At 41.9% G+C, this 21,000-nt stretch overlaps 3 protein-coding genes across 4 annotated transcripts in view; 1 reads left to right on the top strand and 2 right to left on the bottom strand.

Moving 5' to 3' along the window:
• Positions 1-1,532: 1,532 nt before the first annotated feature.
• Positions 1,533-4,409, bottom strand: LOC124466282. The gene is given in 3 exon segments (XM_047018069.1): positions 1,533-2,426; positions 2,429-2,527; positions 2,530-4,409. Coding segments are annotated over 3 exon segments (813 nt in total). The 5' UTR covers positions 2,986-4,409; the 3' UTR covers positions 1,533-2,168.
• Positions 4,410-5,548: 1,139 nt separating this feature from the next.
• On the bottom strand, positions 5,549-16,692 carry fam78ab (family with sequence similarity 78 member Ab). Of its 2 annotated transcripts, none has more exons than XM_047018067.1 (2): positions 16,685-16,692; positions 5,549-9,604 (listed from the first exon to the last, which is right to left on the bottom strand). In XM_047018067.1, the coding sequence occupies exon 2, from the start codon at positions 9,454-9,456 to the stop codon at positions 9,079-9,081; it is 378 nt and encodes a 125-aa protein (XP_046874023.1). In that variant the 5' UTR covers positions 9,457-9,604; positions 16,685-16,692; the 3' UTR covers positions 5,549-9,078. The 2 variants fall into 2 exon arrangements, with proteins under 2 accessions (XP_046874023.1, XP_046874022.1); XM_047018066.1 differs by lacking the exon at positions 16,685-16,692 and adding an exon at positions 13,570-15,199.
• Positions 15,815-21,000, top strand: part of LOC124466280 (inactive phospholipid phosphatase 7) — a 19,917-nt gene continuing 14,731 nt past the window's right edge. Inside the window, exons 1-2 of the mRNA XM_047018065.1 lie at positions 15,815-16,035; positions 16,248-16,980. Of these exons, the coding sequence (XP_046874021.1) occupies positions 16,500-16,980 (481 nt within the window). The 5' untranslated portion in view covers positions 15,815-16,035; positions 16,248-16,499. The remainder of the gene's footprint in view (positions 16,036-16,247; positions 16,981-21,000) is intronic.

Raw genomic sequence — 21,000 nt, 5'->3', positions numbered from 1 at the left:
TGTCACGTAACCACTCATCTCACATCCCATTCGTTCTTCATCTCGCTAGTCAATCTACTATACTTCAGACGGGCTGCGGCCAACACGACAGTAGCAGCAACTCTACACATGGCCGATTATTTTCTTCTTAAAAATATTGATTTTATTTGGGGACAATGACATGGCTCGATAAACATACTGTCAAATTATAATAACTGTTTGGAGCAAATGTCAACTTTGATGCGGTCATCTCACATCCATTTGATATCCAACTCGCTCCACAGGCTGCGGCCGTACTGTAGCCTACTAGCTAGTATGGCCGATACTTTGTACGTGAAACTCTTGATGTTGATTTTGGGCCAATGACATGGCTGGTTAGCTAGCAAATCTTTTTGTCAAACATACTGCAACATTATATTTACTGTTTATCAACCGTACACAGTGTTATTGCCTTTGAATCTTGCTAGCATAACGTTAGCTTTTTTGGCTAATAGCTCAGCCGACGTTGACAACATAACTATTTTTTTGTTGCGGAGGAACAATGAATAGCCGTGTTTAAATGTTAATTGGTTGACTATAAAATTGTTTTATAAAAGCAATATAGTACTCGTGCGAGTGGGGTTGGTAAGGGATATTCCCTCGGGTGGTGTTTGGCCGTAGCCACGAGGCCGAGTGGCGTAGTGGCGAAGACTTTAACGGTTAGTTTAATGTTCGTATAATGTCATGGCAAATGTGCAGACAAATACAACCTTTACACACATAAAGCAAAAATCCAAAACGCTTTCTAGATCTGACATGATCTTATCTACAGCACACAATAGGCCTCCTTTTTCATACTTTTTTTAGGCCGAGTGAAAGATTAAATGCCACCTGCACTCTATGTAACGGGTCTTGTTCCGGCTGGAAAAAAAGATGCTTCAGACATAAACGTGTGTAACCTTTTATTATATTACTCGAAATCTCTGCAAATCAATCGCTAGATTATGACTTGCCACTACACATTCACTGTATGGATAGCGAGTGGCTACCAGCCAGTATTTCAGCGTTGAATGTCAATCGTGTGCCGGGTGAGCTAGCAAGACTATGCAGCTAGCACAGTTACGTAATGTGAAGAAACTGAATTAAAGTACAAAATACAACACACCAGGGACGCCGACAACCTCATTAACCCTGCGCCAGGCATAATTTTTTTGTTTACGTCTCTGTAATCGAACATAGACGTATCATACAATACTGGGTATGAAGACACACACACGATGAGTTGCTCTTACATCTTGAAATTGTCAAACCTAGAAATGTTTACCATGACCAACAGTTGCTACGTTACAAGAAACAAGAAACCAAACCGATTGGCCAACGCTAACCTTTTCATGCTCCTCATTTACATAAAGTTGAGAAAATCCAACGTTCGCCACCCGCTCGCCTTCCCACAATGCCCTAGGCGAGCGTCGACGCCCTGCTCGTCTTCCCACAATGCCCTAAGTGGGCGTCAACGCCTGGTTTCATTGAAAATTAATTGGAAGCCGACGCCCCGCTCTGCCCGTCCGGCTGCAGTGTGAACGCGCCCGTTAGGTAGTTGAGACGATTGTCTGATAAATTGCTAACTTTGAACTAAGCTACAGAAAAAAAATCCAAGAATTGGATGTGCTAACAAACTTTTTTTTTTAAACAAATTTTTAGAAAAAAACGACATTTATAATATCAAAAATCCAGCTCCTCCATCGACGGGGACAGGTCATTAAAAAAACTAAAGCAGAAACGTGGGCTCGGCCCACCACTTAATTGGGGAGTAATGAGTTCTTGTAGGTAGGGAGGTGCATGTCCATTTATGCATTTATGGGTGAGTAATAGGACTTTGTAGTCAATACGGAATGAGACAGGGAGTCAGTGTAGTGAGTGTACAATGGGTGTTATGTGCTCATATTTCTGGTCTCTCACCACGATCCTGGCAGCAATGTTTTGTATGTACTGCAGCTTCTGGATGTTCTTGCCAGTGATCCCAGTGAAGAGTGAATTACAGTAGTCCAGTCTTGAGGAGATAAAGGCATGGACGAGCTTCTCTGCATCTGACAGGGTTAAAGTTGGGCAGAGGTTGGAGATGTTTTTGAGATGATAAAATGAGGTTTTGCACAGGTGTTTTATATGGTCATTAAAGGTCAGTTGAGGGTCAAACCTAAACCACAAACCGATTAGTGACTGGAGGACAGGGGTATGACCTGACTGTCGAAGGTGAGATGAGTTATGAAAGGTGACTGAACCTGCTGTAGAGTGCCAACAAGAAGGGCTTCGGTTTTGTTACTGTTTAACTGGAGAAAGTTGTTTCTCATCCATGCCTTTATCTCCCCAAGACAGGCGGTTCTGCCAGAAAGGTAGGACTGAAACCACTTGAGTGCAGAGCCTGATAGTCCAATGGTGGTGTGGAGGCGTTCTAGGAGGATAGTGTAGTGGGATCCACTGAGTCAAATGCAGCAGTCAGGTCCAGGAGGATGAGGAGCGAGGGTGATCCTGCATCAGCTGTCATCAGCAGGTCATTTGTCACCCTGAGCACCCAGCTGTTTCAGTGCTGTGGGCTGAACAAAATCCTGACTGAAATTGTTCATACAAGATGTTGTGTTTGAGGTTGTCCTTAAGTTGAGAAGCAATTACCTTCTCTAGCACTTTGGACAGGAAAGCAAGGATGGAGATAAGCCTGTAGTTTGCTAGAACCTCCGCGTCCAGGGTGGGCTTCTTGAGAAGGGGACGGATGACAGCAACCTTGAGAGCTGGTGGGACACAGCCAGACTGAAGGGAAAGGTTAACAACTTTGGTGATGAAAGGACTGCGAGTGGGGATGTGTGACTTGAGCAGAGCAGTGGGGATGGGGTCCAGAGTACAGGTACAGGATTTCATTTTTCTGACTATTTCCTCAACATGGCTCTCCTGAACCTTAGCGAGATGTAGGGGAGACAGCACACTCGTAGATAAGGTGTTGGTGTCAGAGGGTAACAGAGATGGAGAGCTGGACATCACAGAGCAAATGCTGTTGACGTTGGATCTGAAAAAGTCAATGAAGCTATGGCATTGCTCCTCTGTAGCCTCAGTTGAAGAGGATGGTTGTGGCTTCAGGAGACGGTTTATGGTGGAAAAAAGCAGTTTAGAGTTGCCAGGGTTTTTATTGATTAAGCTGGAATACAACTGTGAGCGAGCATCTTTAAGGGAATTGGAGCCTACTGTTACGTACGCCACCCCGGAGGGTGGGGACTGACATCCCCGCTGCTCAGCGACAACCAGTGGACAGTGACAATGGCATAGAGTCGTGGGTGCAAGTACGGACACAGAGGCAAAGTGTACAGTGAAATCAAAGGGTTTTATTTACCCAGTCAATGCTGGACGTAACCAAATCAAACAACACAAAAGAAGACGCTCCTGACCGCCTACCCACACTAAGCCGGCACACGATCAAGGCCCTGGCCAAAAGACAAAGGGTGGTCCGCCCAGATCTCGCCTAATGCGTCTAACAGCAACAGCAATTACGGGAGGTAAAAGAGAACAGAGTTAGTGACACAAAACAGGACTGTCCTGACACACGTTCAACCCACCAAAACAGAAAGAGAGTGCAAACTGAACACTAATGGCTTTTTGTATCGTCCCAAACCCTCAATAAACTGGGGGACCTAACACCTACCCGTTGATGCTCACAGAAAGCCAGTTTATGGACAGTGAGCCCAGAGTGTCTGCAGTGTTGTTCCAGGACACACCCAGCTGTTTTTATTCATGCATACGGGCATAAAACAAAAATAATGTTCTTACTAATTTAGCCTCCTCGGTTGGTTGTAGGTGTCAAATGTCAATGCGATGCAGAAAATACAAGACTATTTTACAGCACTGCATAGCACATAGGAAAACATACAAATGTTCATGTAAACATTGTAAACACCCCTTAGACAGAACTGTATGCACTGTATGGTGAATTAGGCTCACAATTATGACAGCTGGCTTAACCATTGTGCATGAAATGACTTAATAATGTAATTTGTCTCTTTCAGCCATTGTGTCTTATTGTCAATTGGTTGTCTTATTGTCAATCGGTTGTCAATTATGACAACTGGCTCAACCATTGTGCATGTAATGACTATACAGGGAACTAAATGTCTAGATGTTTGTGGGGGTAAGGCCATTTAACATAGAGCCAACGTAATACATTTTGATCAATGTGACATAATAAATTGATAACAAGAAACAGCAGGCAATTGTAGGCTACATAATCATTTGCATGAAATGTACCAGACCATTGGCAAATTCTATAAATAATGCGAAATTGCATTTATGATGTGCATAAGTGATAAAATAATGTGGACGTTGAACTTAGGTTGAAGAATGTGAAAGAAATGTTGGGCCTATGTACAATGAATGTGTTTTAGGAGAAGTTTACAGTTGGTTAAGAAGCTTGATACAATGTATGTTGATTCGACTCATTTGGTAGAGATGCCACCTGTAGTTTTATAACACCTAACTAGGAGACATGAAGTCTCGGAGACGTGAAGTCTGGGTGACCTGGGAGGGTTCTTGTCACCTGGGGGGAAGAGACAGTTGGTCTGAAGAAAATGTGGATTCAACTGTATTGTTCTAAGGATTTAACCAATGACAGAAGAGATTTGGTATAGCTTCATGTCTGTAGGATGGACCAATGACTTTTGAGAACTGTCGTATCTATAAAATGGTCTGTTGAAGAATGTTCTGGGGGGTTCAGGGCCATCAGCTGGGTAGTGCTGGTGGGCTGGATTCTCCCGGTTCCATTCTAGAGTGCTAGATGGAGCTGTATGGAATTGTCTTATGTTTGTGTGCTGATGATGTTATGTTGGTAACGTTATTATGTTTAAACCTACGTCAAATAAACATTAACTCTATACTTCACCCGACTTCAGCTTAAAACAATTGTCTGCAAAAACTACCACGACAAGAACTTTTGAGAATTTCAATTATGATCAGAGAAATGTAGGTACCAAAAGCAAATGAGTGAGAGAGACCTACTTCATCACAGTCTCTATTAATAGTTCCAGGAATCTGTATATGTGTGTTTCACTGACATCTTAATTGCCGATTGCATCACAGGTACTGTGCACTAGGAACCGTAATTGCATCAATACGACAAAACAATCTCTGTTTCTCTTTCCCTCTCTCTGTACCTTTCAATCTTCCACCAGCTCCTATCAGCCTTTCTTTTCTTGAAACGTCTCCTCCTGTTTCTCCCAACCTATTCTCTAGCACCAACAAAGCTGACATTATTTGGAATCACACAATCAATACTTCTAATTATTAGGGGGATGGCATGTGATTAGGACCACAATTGTTCTTGTTGACAGAGTCTGTGAGGCATGCAGTTTATATTTGTTGTAAATGTGTCCCCTCTAATTTGATCATTTTAAGATGCATACAAATCCTCATTAACTATTATTCGTATATAATGTTTGATCAAGGATCAAGCCAGGGTGCTTTTGAAAAGTGCTTTTGAAGGTAAAACCCCCATGTATTACAGGGTGCAGAATTCTTTATCTACTTTCTACTTTCACTGCAAAAAAAAGTGACAGCACATTTGCACGTTTTTATTTATGAAAAAGACCATTTGTTTTATCTGTATTTTTACATATATTTGTACTGTTTTTAATTAACCAAAACTGTTAAATCTTTTCAAGTATCAATGTCAACGCAAAACTACCGGTATTCTACTTTCGTCCTGTCTTCTGCTCACAACATGACTAATCTACTGAAAACTACGAGATGACAGCCAAATGGATTGACAGATGAAGTATCCAATCTAATATTTAGTCTACAAGAAATACAACCCATAACAAAGGCTATAGAACAAAGGTGGACAGTCCTTAGAGTTAGCCTTGGTCTGTTGTTCATCTAACCAAAAGGGTGACCTTGACTGCTGGTGTATTGGGTTCCCTTAAGATATTTTAGAGGATTTCTACATAAAGATCCATAGAAACCCTCAGGACTACGCATTGTGGGTTTTGGAAGGTTTGTTTAATTGACTCAAAAAAAGAGAGTGCATACTTGGTTCTCAGACATAGTACGTTTGTGACACTGTAAGCGTGTAAGGGCTACATATATTAAACCATATGTAATAATGTCCATGACAATGTGATCTTACACTAAGTATAACTGATTTGTGGCAAAAAGTTTACCAGGGCAAATGAGGACCCTTTCAAGGCATTCTTGATAGGAAGATTATCATAATAGGGCACTCACTTGTGAATTACATAATAATCAACATCTGACACACTTTAACTGTTCTCTTTATGACAATGTGTCTGTGTTGTAAAACAATGTTCACACTCACTGTCAGGATGTTGCAGTGACCATCAGATACTATGGTAAGCTAAGCTTCTCCTTGGGCCCTCTGTTTTCTGTCTTGTGACATGGATGTGTGTTTGTGCAAGACCACACAACTATGCACATGTGTCAAAACATGTCAGCATAAGAGCAAAGAGTAGTTAAACTACAGCACCTGATAAATAAAATCCCCCTTGCTCATGTAATAAAATTAGATTGTTCACACATACTCATACAGCTTCAGTCAGGGCAACTCCACATGTCAAGGGGTTATTACATGGTACACACACATAATATAACATGGAATACATAATCTGTTTTGGCAGGGACAAGCTGAGGGATGTAGTCAGGAGCTCTCACATGATTAGAATGTCAAGGCCTCTGATCCAAAGATAAAATGGCACCCTTGTTGTCAAAATTTTCAGCCAATACCATGCTACCAAGCAAATTGTCAATTACCTCAGGCCACGCAGTTGGCTACAGACTGTGACATCAAGACCAAGACATCAGGTTATGGTATATGAAATGTACTCATGCTTTAGTGATGATTTGCAACCAGCATCAAGCTCTTGTCAGTCACATATCACCCCACCTTCCACCCGGAATTTTACTAATGGACTCTGAAATAACCATATATTACAGCTAACTAAACCTTGTTGACCACATTGCTATATTTGTTTTGCAAAGAGTAATTTTGAGGCACAGCATTGTGAATCGCAGCAGCTTCCAGACCCTATCAAACAATATCACAAATTGTTTTGCAGCTGACATAGCAATCTAATCTGCTTCATAATAGTAGCTTTGGCCATGCACAAAAAAAAAATGCACATTCCAGATTTAGCTTCCAATGCTTCTACTGATAAGGAGGATAATGTTGTAAGAAGATAAAAAGGCCCTGATGCTATTTTCAACCCCTCTTCACCATTCACACATACACACACGCACACAATTTCTACTCCCTCTCCCCTCCCCCTACATGTGTCAGAGATTTCAGCTCAGGCAAAAAATATGCCCATGGATTAACAAACAAGTCGACTGGGCATTATTGCATTGGTTATGAAGGTGTTTTGCATCACAGCTGTATTTAGTGTGTGTGTGTTTTAGCCCATGACAAATGAATGGATGGGGGGAAGGGAGTACAACATTTCTGCAGGGAGCCAACCTAAAGAAGTGGGTCATCTATATGCCAATCAAGCATGCTTACTGCTCTGCCCTTCCTCCTGCACTATGAAAAAAATGGAGGATAAAGGAAAAGAGAGGGGGTTGTTAGAAAGTATAGAGAAGAGAATGATGGAAGCAAGGAAAAGGAAATTGAAAAGAAGGTGGAATGAGAGAGCATTGAACGGATACGGTAAGTGAGAAAGGACAAAAGGGCATTGGGAGATGTGGAAACAGAGAAAGTAAAGATGACTGAAGTGTGGATACTATCATATTCACACTATGCACCAACCTCTTTCCACATTCCTGTCAAAAGTGGCTTCTCATGTACACACACATACTCTCACACACAAGTGCAATAAAATTCTGATGATTTATCTCCCAATTTTTTCAAAGGACTTTTTTCTGATCAGGTCTCTATAATCACCACCTTCATTGTGTTTCTATTTCTCCTATCTGCTGCACGTTTTGATTGCTTATTGATAATAGTATTGCCTATCTGCTTATGGACACTCTGTTCTGACAGTTGCAGAGAGGAAAGATGGAGGGAGGTAGGAAAGAAAAAGTGTGTGAAAGACACTTATAGTGACAGGGCCAATGAAAGGGCATGCAGTGATCTCTTAAATTGAGATTGTGGACAATCTCCATAACAATGAATGTAAGTAGGTAGTCAGTAGGGGTATAGAGGATATTCTAGCACAAATGTTGATGTTCATATCACAAAATATTTGATCAAGCATTATCTATGTATTGTATTGAGAATTGACCTGATGCAACCTAAATGTTATCTTCTTGAAAGACCATTTGCGATAGGGAAGGTTGGTTTACAAAATGTGGATGAACCATTTGGGTTCCTTTGGCCTCTGGTTCAATGCCAAAATTCCAAAACCCACACACACCAGCACCAACTATTAGGAAGATAAGGGGACAATGACCAAATACTGCATTGCACGTGGTTTAAGGCTAAAAGTTTGCCATGGAAAATGATGTAAACTTAAGGCAGCATGGATTAAATGTCTTGCATGTTTAAAAAGTAGTACCAACTACATGTGTCTCCTCAATGCCTTTTCGGCTCATTCACAAACAAGAATAAATCCCAACCAGCACATAAAAATGTAACAGGTCAATGCAAAAAAAACACAAAGTGCATATATTTATACATGTATGGAACATGTACATAACCATGGACAATCTTTTTCAACCCACACACACTCCAGCCCACCCCGGCCCCTAACTTCTGACTCCCAAAATATATTAATACAAGAGTTTTTGTCATTTGTTGTTTTAGCAATGATTAATTTAGCACAGTGAAGCCCGACCCAGTTTCAAAGGTAGAATGGTTGCAGTTTGTTCACTCAAGTTTTTAGAAGTATGTTCCAGCTCTACATAGAGGCAACAAATGTCCTCTTTTTTGTCCTTGTTTAACTTTTTCTCTCCCTTCTTGTTTCTCTCAATTATTAAGTAAAAGACGAGGGGAACGTAACGGGCAGGCATATAGAGGCAAAGAGCAGAGGGATGAGAGAGATAAAAGTAAACTAACAACGAAAGCAAAGCTGATCTTATCAATGTTTCCCATAGATACTGTCAATATCCATCACTTATTCATTTCAGCTGCCATTCTAGTCAGTACTTTGGCGGGATCACCACAATGGGATCACCGCTCTTTGGCCGCCACATTAGCACCTGAGCGTCGTTGGCGTTAGGCTTGACCATGGCGTTGGGGGGGATGGACTCATTCTTGACAAGGACATGGGGCTGCTCCTGGGCCACAGGTTCCTTTAGGGTGGCCCTCTGGCCCAAGGGCCTGTCTGGGTCCACCTCGATATGAAGCTGCATCCTCCAGCGGATGGTCTGCAGCACCAGCGTCTCGGCCGTAGCCTGGTTGATGGCCACAAGCCAGGTAGTAAAGCTTTGGTCACGGCGAATGCTGCTGAGCTGGGGTATGTTGCTGTCCGACACTGGCACGCCCCATGTCACACTGGGGTAGAAATTGTCATTCATGCTGACGGTGAACCTGGTATCCTTCTTGGTAGGACCCACCACGGTGCAGGTCTCAGTGGTGTTGCCATACCAAGGGTAGTTGACACCGTCCGAGTCACTGATGGCCTGAATCTTGCCATCGCGCAGGTCAGGCAGCTCCCAACTGGACCTGGGGGTAAAGCAGAGGAAGGGTGAGTCTTGACCCAGGAGTAGAAACAGGAGTGAATTCTCCACAATCGTCACCTTTCCCTTTAAATGACTTGATTTATGAGCTAACCAGTTACTCAATTATTACAATATATCTTACACACACACAGAGAACATCAAGAAGAGGCCCTAACAGCCTGACCAAGAGACTGCTTTGCAAACGTCAGACGGATGCTGAGAATGAGGTTGTGTCAATACAACAACATGGCATAAAAAGACTTGTTAAGAGCCTCACTGATTATTCACCATCTTACAATGTGTAACAGAAGCACACAGACCATGGGGTCATCTCAATACTTTCAGTGATGTCTTCTGTCTAGACTCTAGACATTTAACTATGCAGTAATTCACTAAACAGTAACATACGGTGGCCCTGAAGTGCAAAACACAACGGCAAATTGGAAAACACAACAACATTAACTTCTGACGGAAAAGGTAGGGCCTCTAGCAGAAGACGGACCCTCCTGATTGGACAAACAGACTGTCTGTCGTTTAACAATAAGGAGTGGTGAAAAACACGAACAGCACCTGTTTAAATGGTTTTCGACGGGACAGACAGCAGCACCATCTCGATTTACCGACATTTTCGGTATAATAACACATAATATCAATTGGTTACTGGTGTGTTGCATCATGTATATGTCTCATACTTTATTAACATTCATGTATTACATGATTAACCTATAACAATAGGCAGCCATACTGTGAAGCAGAGCTAGATATGGCTATGCTAGCTGCGTACTGTAGCCTAATGATTGAGGACTATTGTTCTACTGAACATTTAACTTTCTACTTTCTACTGTCCACGTTTCTTTATTCATCAGCCCACTTACAATTTAACATGTTAACAACATGTGTTATGTTCTCTGCACTTATGTTATGCCAGGTTGCTTTGCTTATTGTCCTAAGAATTTCCGTGCCCAGTCGGACCCTGTGTTGTTCTGTGCACCTGACAATAAAAGACTTGAACTTGAACCTTTATATTTGTAGTACCGTACTTGATGCAAATTGAATCTAATCTAAATAGCAATCACACCAGCAACTGCTTAATTTAACACAAGAAAGGAGTTTGGTAAATAGAACATAATATACAAGGCAACCAATTACATTCATTAAAACATTTTATTATACAATATGTCCGGTGAGAGGGTCATAGTTTTTAGTGAGTGGACCTGAAATTTCTTCTGAGTGTTGAGAGATAGCTGGACGATAGGAACTCTTAATTTGCAATTCATTGTTGCTAGCTCTAATCACTAACTACACTAATAAGAGAAGACTAACTTTGTATGCCAACTAACACTGATAGCTAGAACTAATTTGACAAACGTGACTTCAAGTGCTTATACTCATCCTGATGTTGTGATTGGTTGACAACATATCAACTATCACGTTGTATGTAGCCTACGCCTTGCATCAAAATCATTCTTGAAAATAGCGAAAGTATCTTTGAGGGATTCATGTTTTCAAAATGGGCCTTCTCCTTCCAGTTAAAAGACAGACAGTCCGTTTGTCCAATCAGGAGGCTCCGTCTTCTGCTAGAACCCTACCTTTTCCGTCAGAAGTTAATGTCGTTGTGTTTTACTATTTGCTGTTGTGTTTTCCTATTCACCGTTGTGTTTTCTTATTTGCCGTTGTGAAGAAGATAGGTGTGAGCAATTCAGTCAAAGGAACAGGATGTGAAATAGGCAACTACAACCAAGAATCTATAACTCACAAAGGAATGTAAGCCATTTGAGTATCGAGACACAGCAGGTGACATTGAGAAACAGGAGCCTCATAAACTGTAGTCGGTCCAGTTATCGACCCCGGCCCTCACCCCCCTGATCAACAAAGAGATGATATTTCTTTCCCGAAGGGGGATCAGCAGAAAAGACTGCAGAATAGTATAACCAACAGCACCCATGACAGGCTCTGCATTGGCATGCATTCATCCCACTCTGATAATAGATTTCAATTTTTTTACAATAATGGTGAGTCTCACACATGTTTGTGTGTGTAAGAAAGAATCAAAAAGTAGTAGGTTGTAATGTGGAAGTTAGTGTGTGTGTGAGAGAGGAGGTTGTTATGGAGAGGAGTGTTTGTGTGTGTGTGAGGGTGGGTGTGATTGTGTGTGTGTTATCAAAGTGTGTGGATTGTGTTTTGTCCCTGTTGTTGTTGAGTTTCTCACTGAGCTAAGTATTATTAATTACCTGCTTTTCCCTGTTTTTGTAAAGGAAACTGAAGGCACATTAAGAGCTTAGGGTTAGGTTTAGGGTGAATTTCTTACACGGTCCGGATGATAGTTGTCTCGAGTTGTACTGAGTGAAATCTAATCAAAAAACATCACCAGCACAACCCCCCCCCCCCCCCACACACACACACACACACATCCACACACAAACACACACCCTCGTCAATATGATTGAATCGCTCTATTCAATGACAGAATACTGAAAGTTTACTGCCGTAATAGGTAATACTCTGAGACTTGTGCTGTCAATGCCAACATGTACTTAATGCAATCATTGTACTATACAGAATTGGCTGCATACTGTTGCATTTCCTTTACTGCTGTGAAATGGTATAATGTATGCCCTAAAAGGTAATAAAATGTCACTTAAAGGTGAGGTACTGCAATCTGGGTCTTCTTTTTAGGGAACTAATTAATTGGTGTAACCATTTGGGTTTAAAATGCTACTGTATCTCTCTTTCTTTTTTTCCTTTGCTGAGGGACATGATGCATCCTTAATCTCCACACACCACATTAATATAGTGTCCCTATTCAGTGTCTCTAGGCCCCACCAAGAGATTAACACACACACAAACCTAGCCAGACTGGGACAGGGGTGGGGGCACTATTGTAGGGAGGGGATGATAGTATTGGGATGATGTCTCTAATCTTCGACATGCAGCCCAGAAACATTCTACGCTGCAACGACGCAACCTGTCAAATAGTGTCCCCTGCCAAAGGGGATGATGTGGGATAAAAATAATGGTGTTAACATTTGCAAGTCACACACATCTGTCACTAGTCATTGAACATCGGAAAACTGGGTGTTTTTCATTAATTTTTTCACGTTTGATTTTTCTTTGTTACCATTGCCTTGTTCGGTTTGACAACTTAAACTAAACTAAATTGTGAATATACTAAATTCAGCACAAATAGGACACTCACTCAGTTAAACTTTCTATGCACCAGAGTGATAGAAAATACATTCTACTGTTGACTCTCTGAGGTAAAGAGATTTTCATTTTGTCTTCTCTGTGAACTTGATCCCTTCATTTCTCTTAATAAAACTCAGTGTGATTATGCAGTCCTTTGAAAACAGCTGTAGGCCTATAAAATGTTATACAACTAATCTTAGACTAGTATGAAATCACACTGTTTAGTATAATTTTTGTCATTGGATGTCAGTATACTAAGTTTGTTATGATCAAAAAGTACCTTTAAAAGTGTATAAATATTTGAGAAGTAAAGTAAAATATGGAATGTTTTGTGAGGTTCTTCTATTTGACATTCACCAAATAACTGTGTTTACTGTGGTTTAATTGCAAGGAGTATAGAATTCATCAACAATGTCAGTAGAAGTTGTGAAACACCCACTTGTTCTCTTTAGGCAATAATAACGAAAGGGTGCTCATGACATTCGTGTGGGATGGAGTGTGTTGACGTTTTGTACTTCACACCACCAGTCTGTCTCAAAATATCTTTGAGGTGTCCGAGCTTCAGTGCCATTAATAGGTAGACTGTGTGCATGATTGGGTTATTATTAGGGTTGTGAGTAAGTTGTCAGGCCTTTATTGCATCTTTTTCAATTGGACCTACAGCAACTTGATGATTATCCAAAAGGGTTGGACACTGTTGTTTAGTAAAATGGGGCTAGATAACTTAGGCACCTTTGCTCTTGACTCTGCTGATTAAATGCACTCTATGTGGTTGATACTCACATCCCTTTGGTTCCATATTTGTTGTAGAACTCCATATGATTGCATGCTTGAATCCAGCCAACGGTCCACGTCTCTTTCCCGGCTACAGGTGGCACCAGAACTCGAGCAGAGGCTCGGAAGTGCGGTGTCCTATAGCGCAGAACCACGCTGGATGACTCGTCAATGCTGGTAGGGTTGGAGTCAATGGAGGAGTTCACCTCCAGAACTATGATACTTTCACGGAAACTCTTTGGCTTACACCTAATGCTGTGGATACAGCCCATTGCATTAAATATCAACACAATCCACAACAACGTCCAGAGGTCTGGAGAAGAAAGACTCATGGAAACAGTAGCAAATTCACCACAATTGTATCCACATTTCAAATTGTCAAAAAAGCCACCGAAAATGACAAAGTCCTACGTAGGCTATTTGTTTGCAGATATTGTCATTGTTTAAAGCTATTCATCTTGCAACTCAATAATGTGGCAAAATTCACAGAAGCATGCTTTCTTCTTTTAATGGACAAGCAAAACACTTCCCCTAAAAGTGAAGATGCAACTTCATGTTCCTTGTCTTAAGGGTTGGGCAGCGCAAAAAGACAACAGACCACTGGAGATTCACCTTACGCTCGCATTCACTTTGTGACAAAACACAATTGTGACGTAAACATATTTTACAAAAACTGCTAACGTAACACTTCAACATCATATTGGACGATCTTAGCACCTATAGTTGTGCTTCTCTATGTTTAGTGTGGTTAAACTTGCATTTCCTGTTGTGCGTGACATCAGATGTTTCTCGGTTGCAGTAGGCCATCTAACATTTCTTTTTCAAGAATATCTTTTTTTGTGTGAATAGGGGAGACAGTCTGGAACCTGCTTTAAGTAATGTCTTAATTATGCAGGAAGAAACTATTTGCATTAAATGCAATTAGACTTTAATTCATTGACTGTATAGTTATTTATAAATAGAATACATTCTTGAGAATTCAAGTTCAATTTGCCTTAATTGGCTATAAACTTGCCAAACCTGGCTGAAACAAATTAAATAATTCAGTGTGGCGTTTAATGGGAAGAATATCCTATTACTGCCCAGGTCATAAGTCAACGTAAAGACGTTCTAGACTCCCCCGATGTATGATGAAACGATGTAGCGTGAATTGAAGCATTACAATTTTAAGAAAACTGGCCTTCAATACTTTTAGATGTTTTAAATCTGAAGAAATTGTGTCTTAGGTAGTTTCTTGGTCTGTCTTGCGCGCCTGCTCCCGTGGTCCGAATGGTATACCGTTATCTTTTACGTCGGTTCCTTCCCTTGTATTGCTGTGAGAGAATGTCAAGGTCTTGGAAAAGTATCATTTGAACATAGGTTTAGTTCATCGAGGTTCAGAAAGAACAGCGTGACATCCAAAGGTAACCAGGTCAACTTTGCTTCCTCCATCTGGATATTGTCCTTTTCTTGTAAGAAATAATCAAAACTTCGTTTGATTCGTTCGAATTGCCTATAATCCGACACGAATACTCTTCGATTTCAGAAGTAGGCTGCAGGATATATTTTAGTCTCAATTCCAGGAAAGACAGTCGTTTCTCTGCGCTGGTCCCATCGAGGCCGCTGCAGGTTCACCCTCTGCACTGGTCTATTTTAACGGCTTGAGCATCTGCCCCTTTATTTAAGTACCTCTGTAACGACACTTCCCCTTTCGTCTGCTTGCATGCTGGGAAATGTAGTGTTTTTGTTTTCTTAGTGAAACGTTGGCTTTCTGGTACTATGCTTAGGCTGAATCAATAAAAGCCAAAAAAGTGGTGTGGACAGTAGCCAAGCTTAAATCGTAATTGTCATGGTGTTAAGCGGTATGTACTAGGCCTAGAGGCTATAGAAACTAAAAGCTTGCTCATAATGGATATCCATACATCTAAGTTATATTAAAATGATTGTTTGTTGAATAGCTTACTTCTATAGACTAGGCTACTCTGCATTAATATGTTCTGGCTTTAGGTTTGTTTTTTGTTTTTACCAATGCGTTGACAGAAGACAGAAAATAAAAACCTTTAATTCCTCAGCCTACCTGTTATCTAAATGGTATCCTGTTTCCCCATCATATCCATGTAGCCTATCTCGCTAAGTTATATCTCATTCACGAAACATTTAAAAGTAGCCTATCCCATGCGCTTCAAATCCGAGAATGGAGACTCTGCTCTGTCGCTGTCCATTTAAGCACCTTGGAGAACTCCCATCCGGAAAGACGTGCCACGGAAGAAGCACGATTGGATTGGGGTTGTGTATGTTACGTCATGTCTACATAAAAAAGGACTGCAACGATAGCCAATATTTCTTATATTCTGAAGGCTAATTATTAAATTACTTGCAGGGTTTAGAGACGTTTGATAATTGAGTTGATTGGTGGGGAAAGGAGTATGCCTAACCTGAATTCCTTGAATGCGCGCGAGAGATCTCAAGGATGGCCCATTCTTGTTCGTCGGAAGGGTAAAATTATAAAATGTGTCTCAGTCGTTGTATGTTACATTTATCTTTCATAGCCTTTTCAGTATAGCAAACGAAAACATGCGTGTATTTAGACAAGACAGTATCATAGAGACAACACACATCACAACATTAAAACGTGCAATTCCGTGTAATTTGTGTTTGCATCGTTTTATGTGTAATAATAAATGATTATATTTTTGTGTTTCCCACAGATTGTTTTCCGCAAGATTGGCCGATGTAGTGAAGCCCTTTTGAAGCCTGCATGGGTCGCGCTGAAGCAGCATGGGCAACGTGCATTCCAAACAGTCTAAATATATCTGTGAGTGCTGCAAGAGAGGACGGGCAGGACGGCAGCCAATTCTTGGAAGATTTAACCGTCGTGGGCGAGATATATAAATTGTCCTTTAAAACGCACCATAAAGACTGTTTACAATTTTGTGAGGCAAGGTGGGAACTAGTCCAATATGCCGTCAAATCAGAATTCCAGAGCCAGGACGCGGGATCGGAACAACGTCCTGAGCAGACCCGAATTTATATCCCTCAACCAACCCCTGCGAGGTGTCAACTGTGACAGCCGGGGCACGTCAAGGAGACCTTGTCAAGCCAAGCATCAAGTAAGCCAGTCAAGTGAGCATTCGCAAGAACCTACCGACAATGCCAACAAGGATCGGAAAGAGCCCGCAAAACTTCCAGAGGAAGACTGTATGCTGCTGAACCCTTCGTTCAAGGGGATAGCAATTAATTCTCTCCTCGCCATTGACATTTGTCTGTCCAAGCGCATGGGGGTCTGCGCTTACACGTCGTCGTCTTGGGGGAGCGTCCGTTCCATGGTCACCCTGCTCGCGCTTACTGGGCATGGCATCACGTGGATCTTTGGCACTATCGTGTGTCTAACTAGGAGTAATACGCTGGCTGGACAAGAAGTCTTGGTCAATCTACTGCTTGGTAAATACAGCCTTCCACTCAGCACTCACCAAACTATTGTGCAACTCTGTAACGTATTCAGACAAACCGCAGAGTTTTATTTTATACTATTTATTCAAATGAAAATGCATTTTTCAAATGGCAATTCCAAGTGCAAAGTGGCAATGCAGTCCGTAATTCAAATGGTATGCAGTTGTCAAATGGCAATTCAATGTGCAAATGACAATGCAATCCGCAATTCAGTTTGTATTATTTTGAATAACATTTGTAATGAACGCTTATTGCATTGCATTTCATATTGACAAGGTTTTTTCAACTCTTTATTGAAATGGAAATGCATTTGTCAAATGGCAATTCTACGGTGGCCCTGAAGTGCAAATCACACCCACTAATATGAGTGCATTCCCCAAATGAAAACACTCCCCCCAAATACGAGTCAACTTCCCCCAAATAGGATGACGTGCTCACCTCCCCCGAATACAAAGACACGCTCCCCCAAATGGGAAACGACCAAGGGCGAAATAGTCAATCAAACATTGGGAGGGACAGCTGTGGGACTTTCTTTGTTGGGCCCATTACCCCATCTTACCCATATACATTCACTCACAATGTCAGTTAAGAGCTATTAATGTCAGTCTGGTGTCCTGTACCTTAAAACATGTTAAATGAACTACTACTCTGTTAATAATGTCTAACATCTCCAGAAACACACTTTTTTTTTCTTTCCAAAGAAATAACGGACGTCAGCTGCTGAAGTCTCGTTCATTTTTGGCCACAGGGCCGGCCCAAGGCATAAGCAAACTAAGCGGCTGCTTAGGGCCACCGTGGCCACCAGAGGGCCCCCAAGAGCACATTAAATTACAGTTTAATGTAAAAAATAAAAATAGGCGACTCAGAGGGGCCCCCAAATCAATTCTGCTCACGGTCCCATAAAGGCTTGGGCCGACCCTGTTTGGCCACTATACTGCTAATTTTACATTTCTCTCAAAATTCTAGTTTAATTCACATCCTTATCTCAGGGATTATGTTAGCCAAATACTGGATATTTACCATCCATTAATACTTGCTAAACGTCTGTCTGATGTTGCGCTGCTAACTCACTCATTGACGAATAAGTTATAGGGAAAACATAACATGGATTTCAGGAGAAATAGGTTTCATTAATGTAAGGCAAGTCGAAAGGATTTGGGAAATAGACTGGCCGGGATTAGATTTTCGGAGCTGATTTTTCGGAGCTGGAAAGAAAGACGTAGGCTAGCAGTCATCGATATTGCCCGCATAATCATACAGTATGATCAAATATTGGGGGGGACAAATTGTCCTGCTTTGTCCCCCTGTCCCCCCATATCATTAAGCCATTGGAAATGACATTACATAACTCAAAAACACATTACATTAACTCAAAAACACATTACATTAACTCAAAAAGGAAGGGGTTTGTACTACACTTCGTCGCTGATTGGATGCAGTAGGCTAACTAACAAGAAATAAGAAATTGATTGAGAGAAGTACAAAATACAAAAGCCTGAGTTTCGTACCCCAGGATATTTGTTTGTCTATCGAAGAATGTAGCAAATAGTAGGTTACTTATGCAAAAGTATAAATTAAAGTTAAACGTAAAAATTGATAGCCAAACAACCATTATGGCATTTCGTACTTCTGTCGTGGACTATTAGTTTTTTCTTCTGCTTCCTTCAACTGCGTTTTGAAACGTGAACAGTTTATCTAAGATTATTTCATAGGAATGTCCCTGATTAAAATTTAAAAGACTTTGACATGTGTTTATTCTGACACCTTCCATTTCGGTAATCCTCAAATCCGGACCCAACAGTAGGCCACAATTGAATTAAATAGTTGCCTTTATTGACAAACTGCAACAGAAAGTGTTTCAGTCCGCCTCTTCACGAACGGAAAGACTACGTTTAGTTAAGTTCTGGTTGTATTATCAATCTGCAGATTTAGAGAGTTTAACATTGCTCAAGACATAAAATGACCAATTTCAGTGCACTGGTTCGTACAAGTTGCGGGTGCTGCCGTGCCGTGAGCTCCTTCCCAAAGCACTCACAGGCAGCCAGTCTCACAATAGCCTTGCGCAGCAGTCAGAGCAGACAGCAGCAAACCAACACACTCCGCATCCAGACTGCAAATGAATCACGCATGCGCTAAGCCACCATTGTTCCTGCCCTGGCTTACAGAGCAAAATAAATACTGTACATAAGTATAAATGTAAATGTTTCTTCACTGTCACAGTGAAATAGATCACCACATTTTACCTCACACAGCCTCAGTCACCTCACCTCCTCGTGAAACCCTTGCTAGCTAGTTAAGTCAAAACTATACTCGCAAAAATACAGATAGGAGTGGGAATCAAACACTGAGTTTAAAGGCTGGTTGAAACCGTTTATTGGTGATGATAGTTCAAGTTCAAGTCTTTTTATTGTCAGGTACACAGAACAACACAAGGTGAGACTGGGCACTGAAATTCTTAAGACAAGACAACGCAAGCACCTGGCATAACATAACATAAGTACACGGAACACAATTTACATCAATGCTGAGCTTAAATAAGTGAAACTTCCTACATATACAGATAGCAATAAATATCGACTATACTAACCCTAATACTAAAACTTCCTAAATTACAGATAACAATAGATGCTACACTATACTAACCCTAAATGCACAAGAAACCTGTTCCAACCCTATAACCTTTTCTAACCTAAGTGGAGTACAGTACAATAGTGCAATGTCAATGACCATACAGGAGCCTGTTGGCGAGGTACAGTGAGGTACAGTAGTGCAAGTTACTGATAGAGCAACCAGTAGCTGAAAGTGACAGTGTATAAGTGACTAGTGTGCAGAAAAACAATGTCCATATCAGTGTCCATTCAGAAGCCTGATGGTAGAAACCATCAGGCTACCATCTACCCCTTGGGTAGAAACTGTTGTCCAGTCTGCGTGTGCGCGACCGGATGCTGCTAACGCCTGCCAGAAGGCAACGGGGTAAATAGACTGAAGGATGGGTGGGAACAGTCTCTTAGAATCCTGCCGGCTTTCCTTAGGCAACGTGTGTGGTAGGTGTCCTGTAGGGCTGGGAGCTTCCTGCCGATGATGAACTCAGCAGAACAGACCACACTTCGTAGGGCCTTGCGGTCGTGGGTGAACAAGGAAAACAGGAGAGGGCTGAGCACACAGCCCTGGGGGGTGCCTGTGTTGGTGATCAGAACGGATGAGGTGCGGTCACCGATTCTCACCACCTGTGGCCTCCCCGTCAGGAAGTGGAAGATCCACCTGCAGAGGGAGGTGCTCAGTCCCAGGTCCACAAGCTTGGACACCAGTCTGGAGGGGATGATGGTGTTGAATGCAGAGCTGTAGTCAATGAACAGCATCCTCACATATGTATTCCCCTTGTCCAGGTGGGAGAGAGCGGTGTGCATAGTTAGAGCGATGGCATCGTCTGTAGACCTGTTGGACTGGTATGCAAACTGCATAGGGTCCAGTGTGGGGGGCAGCGAGGAGCAGATAAATGATTTGACTAGCCGCTCAAAGCACTTCATGATGACAGAGGTCAGTGCTATTGGGCGATAGTCGTTCAGACATGTGACCTTGGTGTTCTTGGGCACAGGGATAATGGTGGTCCTTTTGAAGCAGGTGGGGAGTACAGACAGGTTAAGGGAGAGGTTGAAGATGTCACTGAAGACCCCTGCCAGCTGGTCAGCGCAGCCCCTGAGGGCCCTACCTGATATGCCGTCTGGGCCAGGTGCCTTGTGAGGGTTGATCTTCTTAAAGCACAGCCTCTCCTCGGCTACAGTTAGTGTAGGCACACCACTGGCTTGGCCTTCAGGTAGCTCCACTGCAGGGGGGTCACTGTCTCTCTCAAAGCGAGCGTAGAAGGAGTTCAGCTCGTCTGGCAGTAGTACAGAGGACTGGTTCTCATTGTAGCCTCTCCCTTTATAGTCTGTAATGGCTTTAAGTCCACTCCACATGCGCCTGGGGTCAGAGCCATGGTAGCTGGACTCCACCTTGGTCCTGTAAGCCCTT

The sequence above is a fragment of the Hypomesus transpacificus genome, unplaced genomic scaffold (genome assembly GCF_021917145.1).
Source record: "Hypomesus transpacificus isolate Combined female unplaced genomic scaffold, fHypTra1 scaffold_89, whole genome shotgun sequence".
Lineage (NCBI taxonomy): Eukaryota > Metazoa > Chordata > Actinopteri > Osmeriformes > Osmeridae > Hypomesus > Hypomesus transpacificus.
This window is presented reverse-complemented; position numbering and strand designations above follow the sequence as displayed.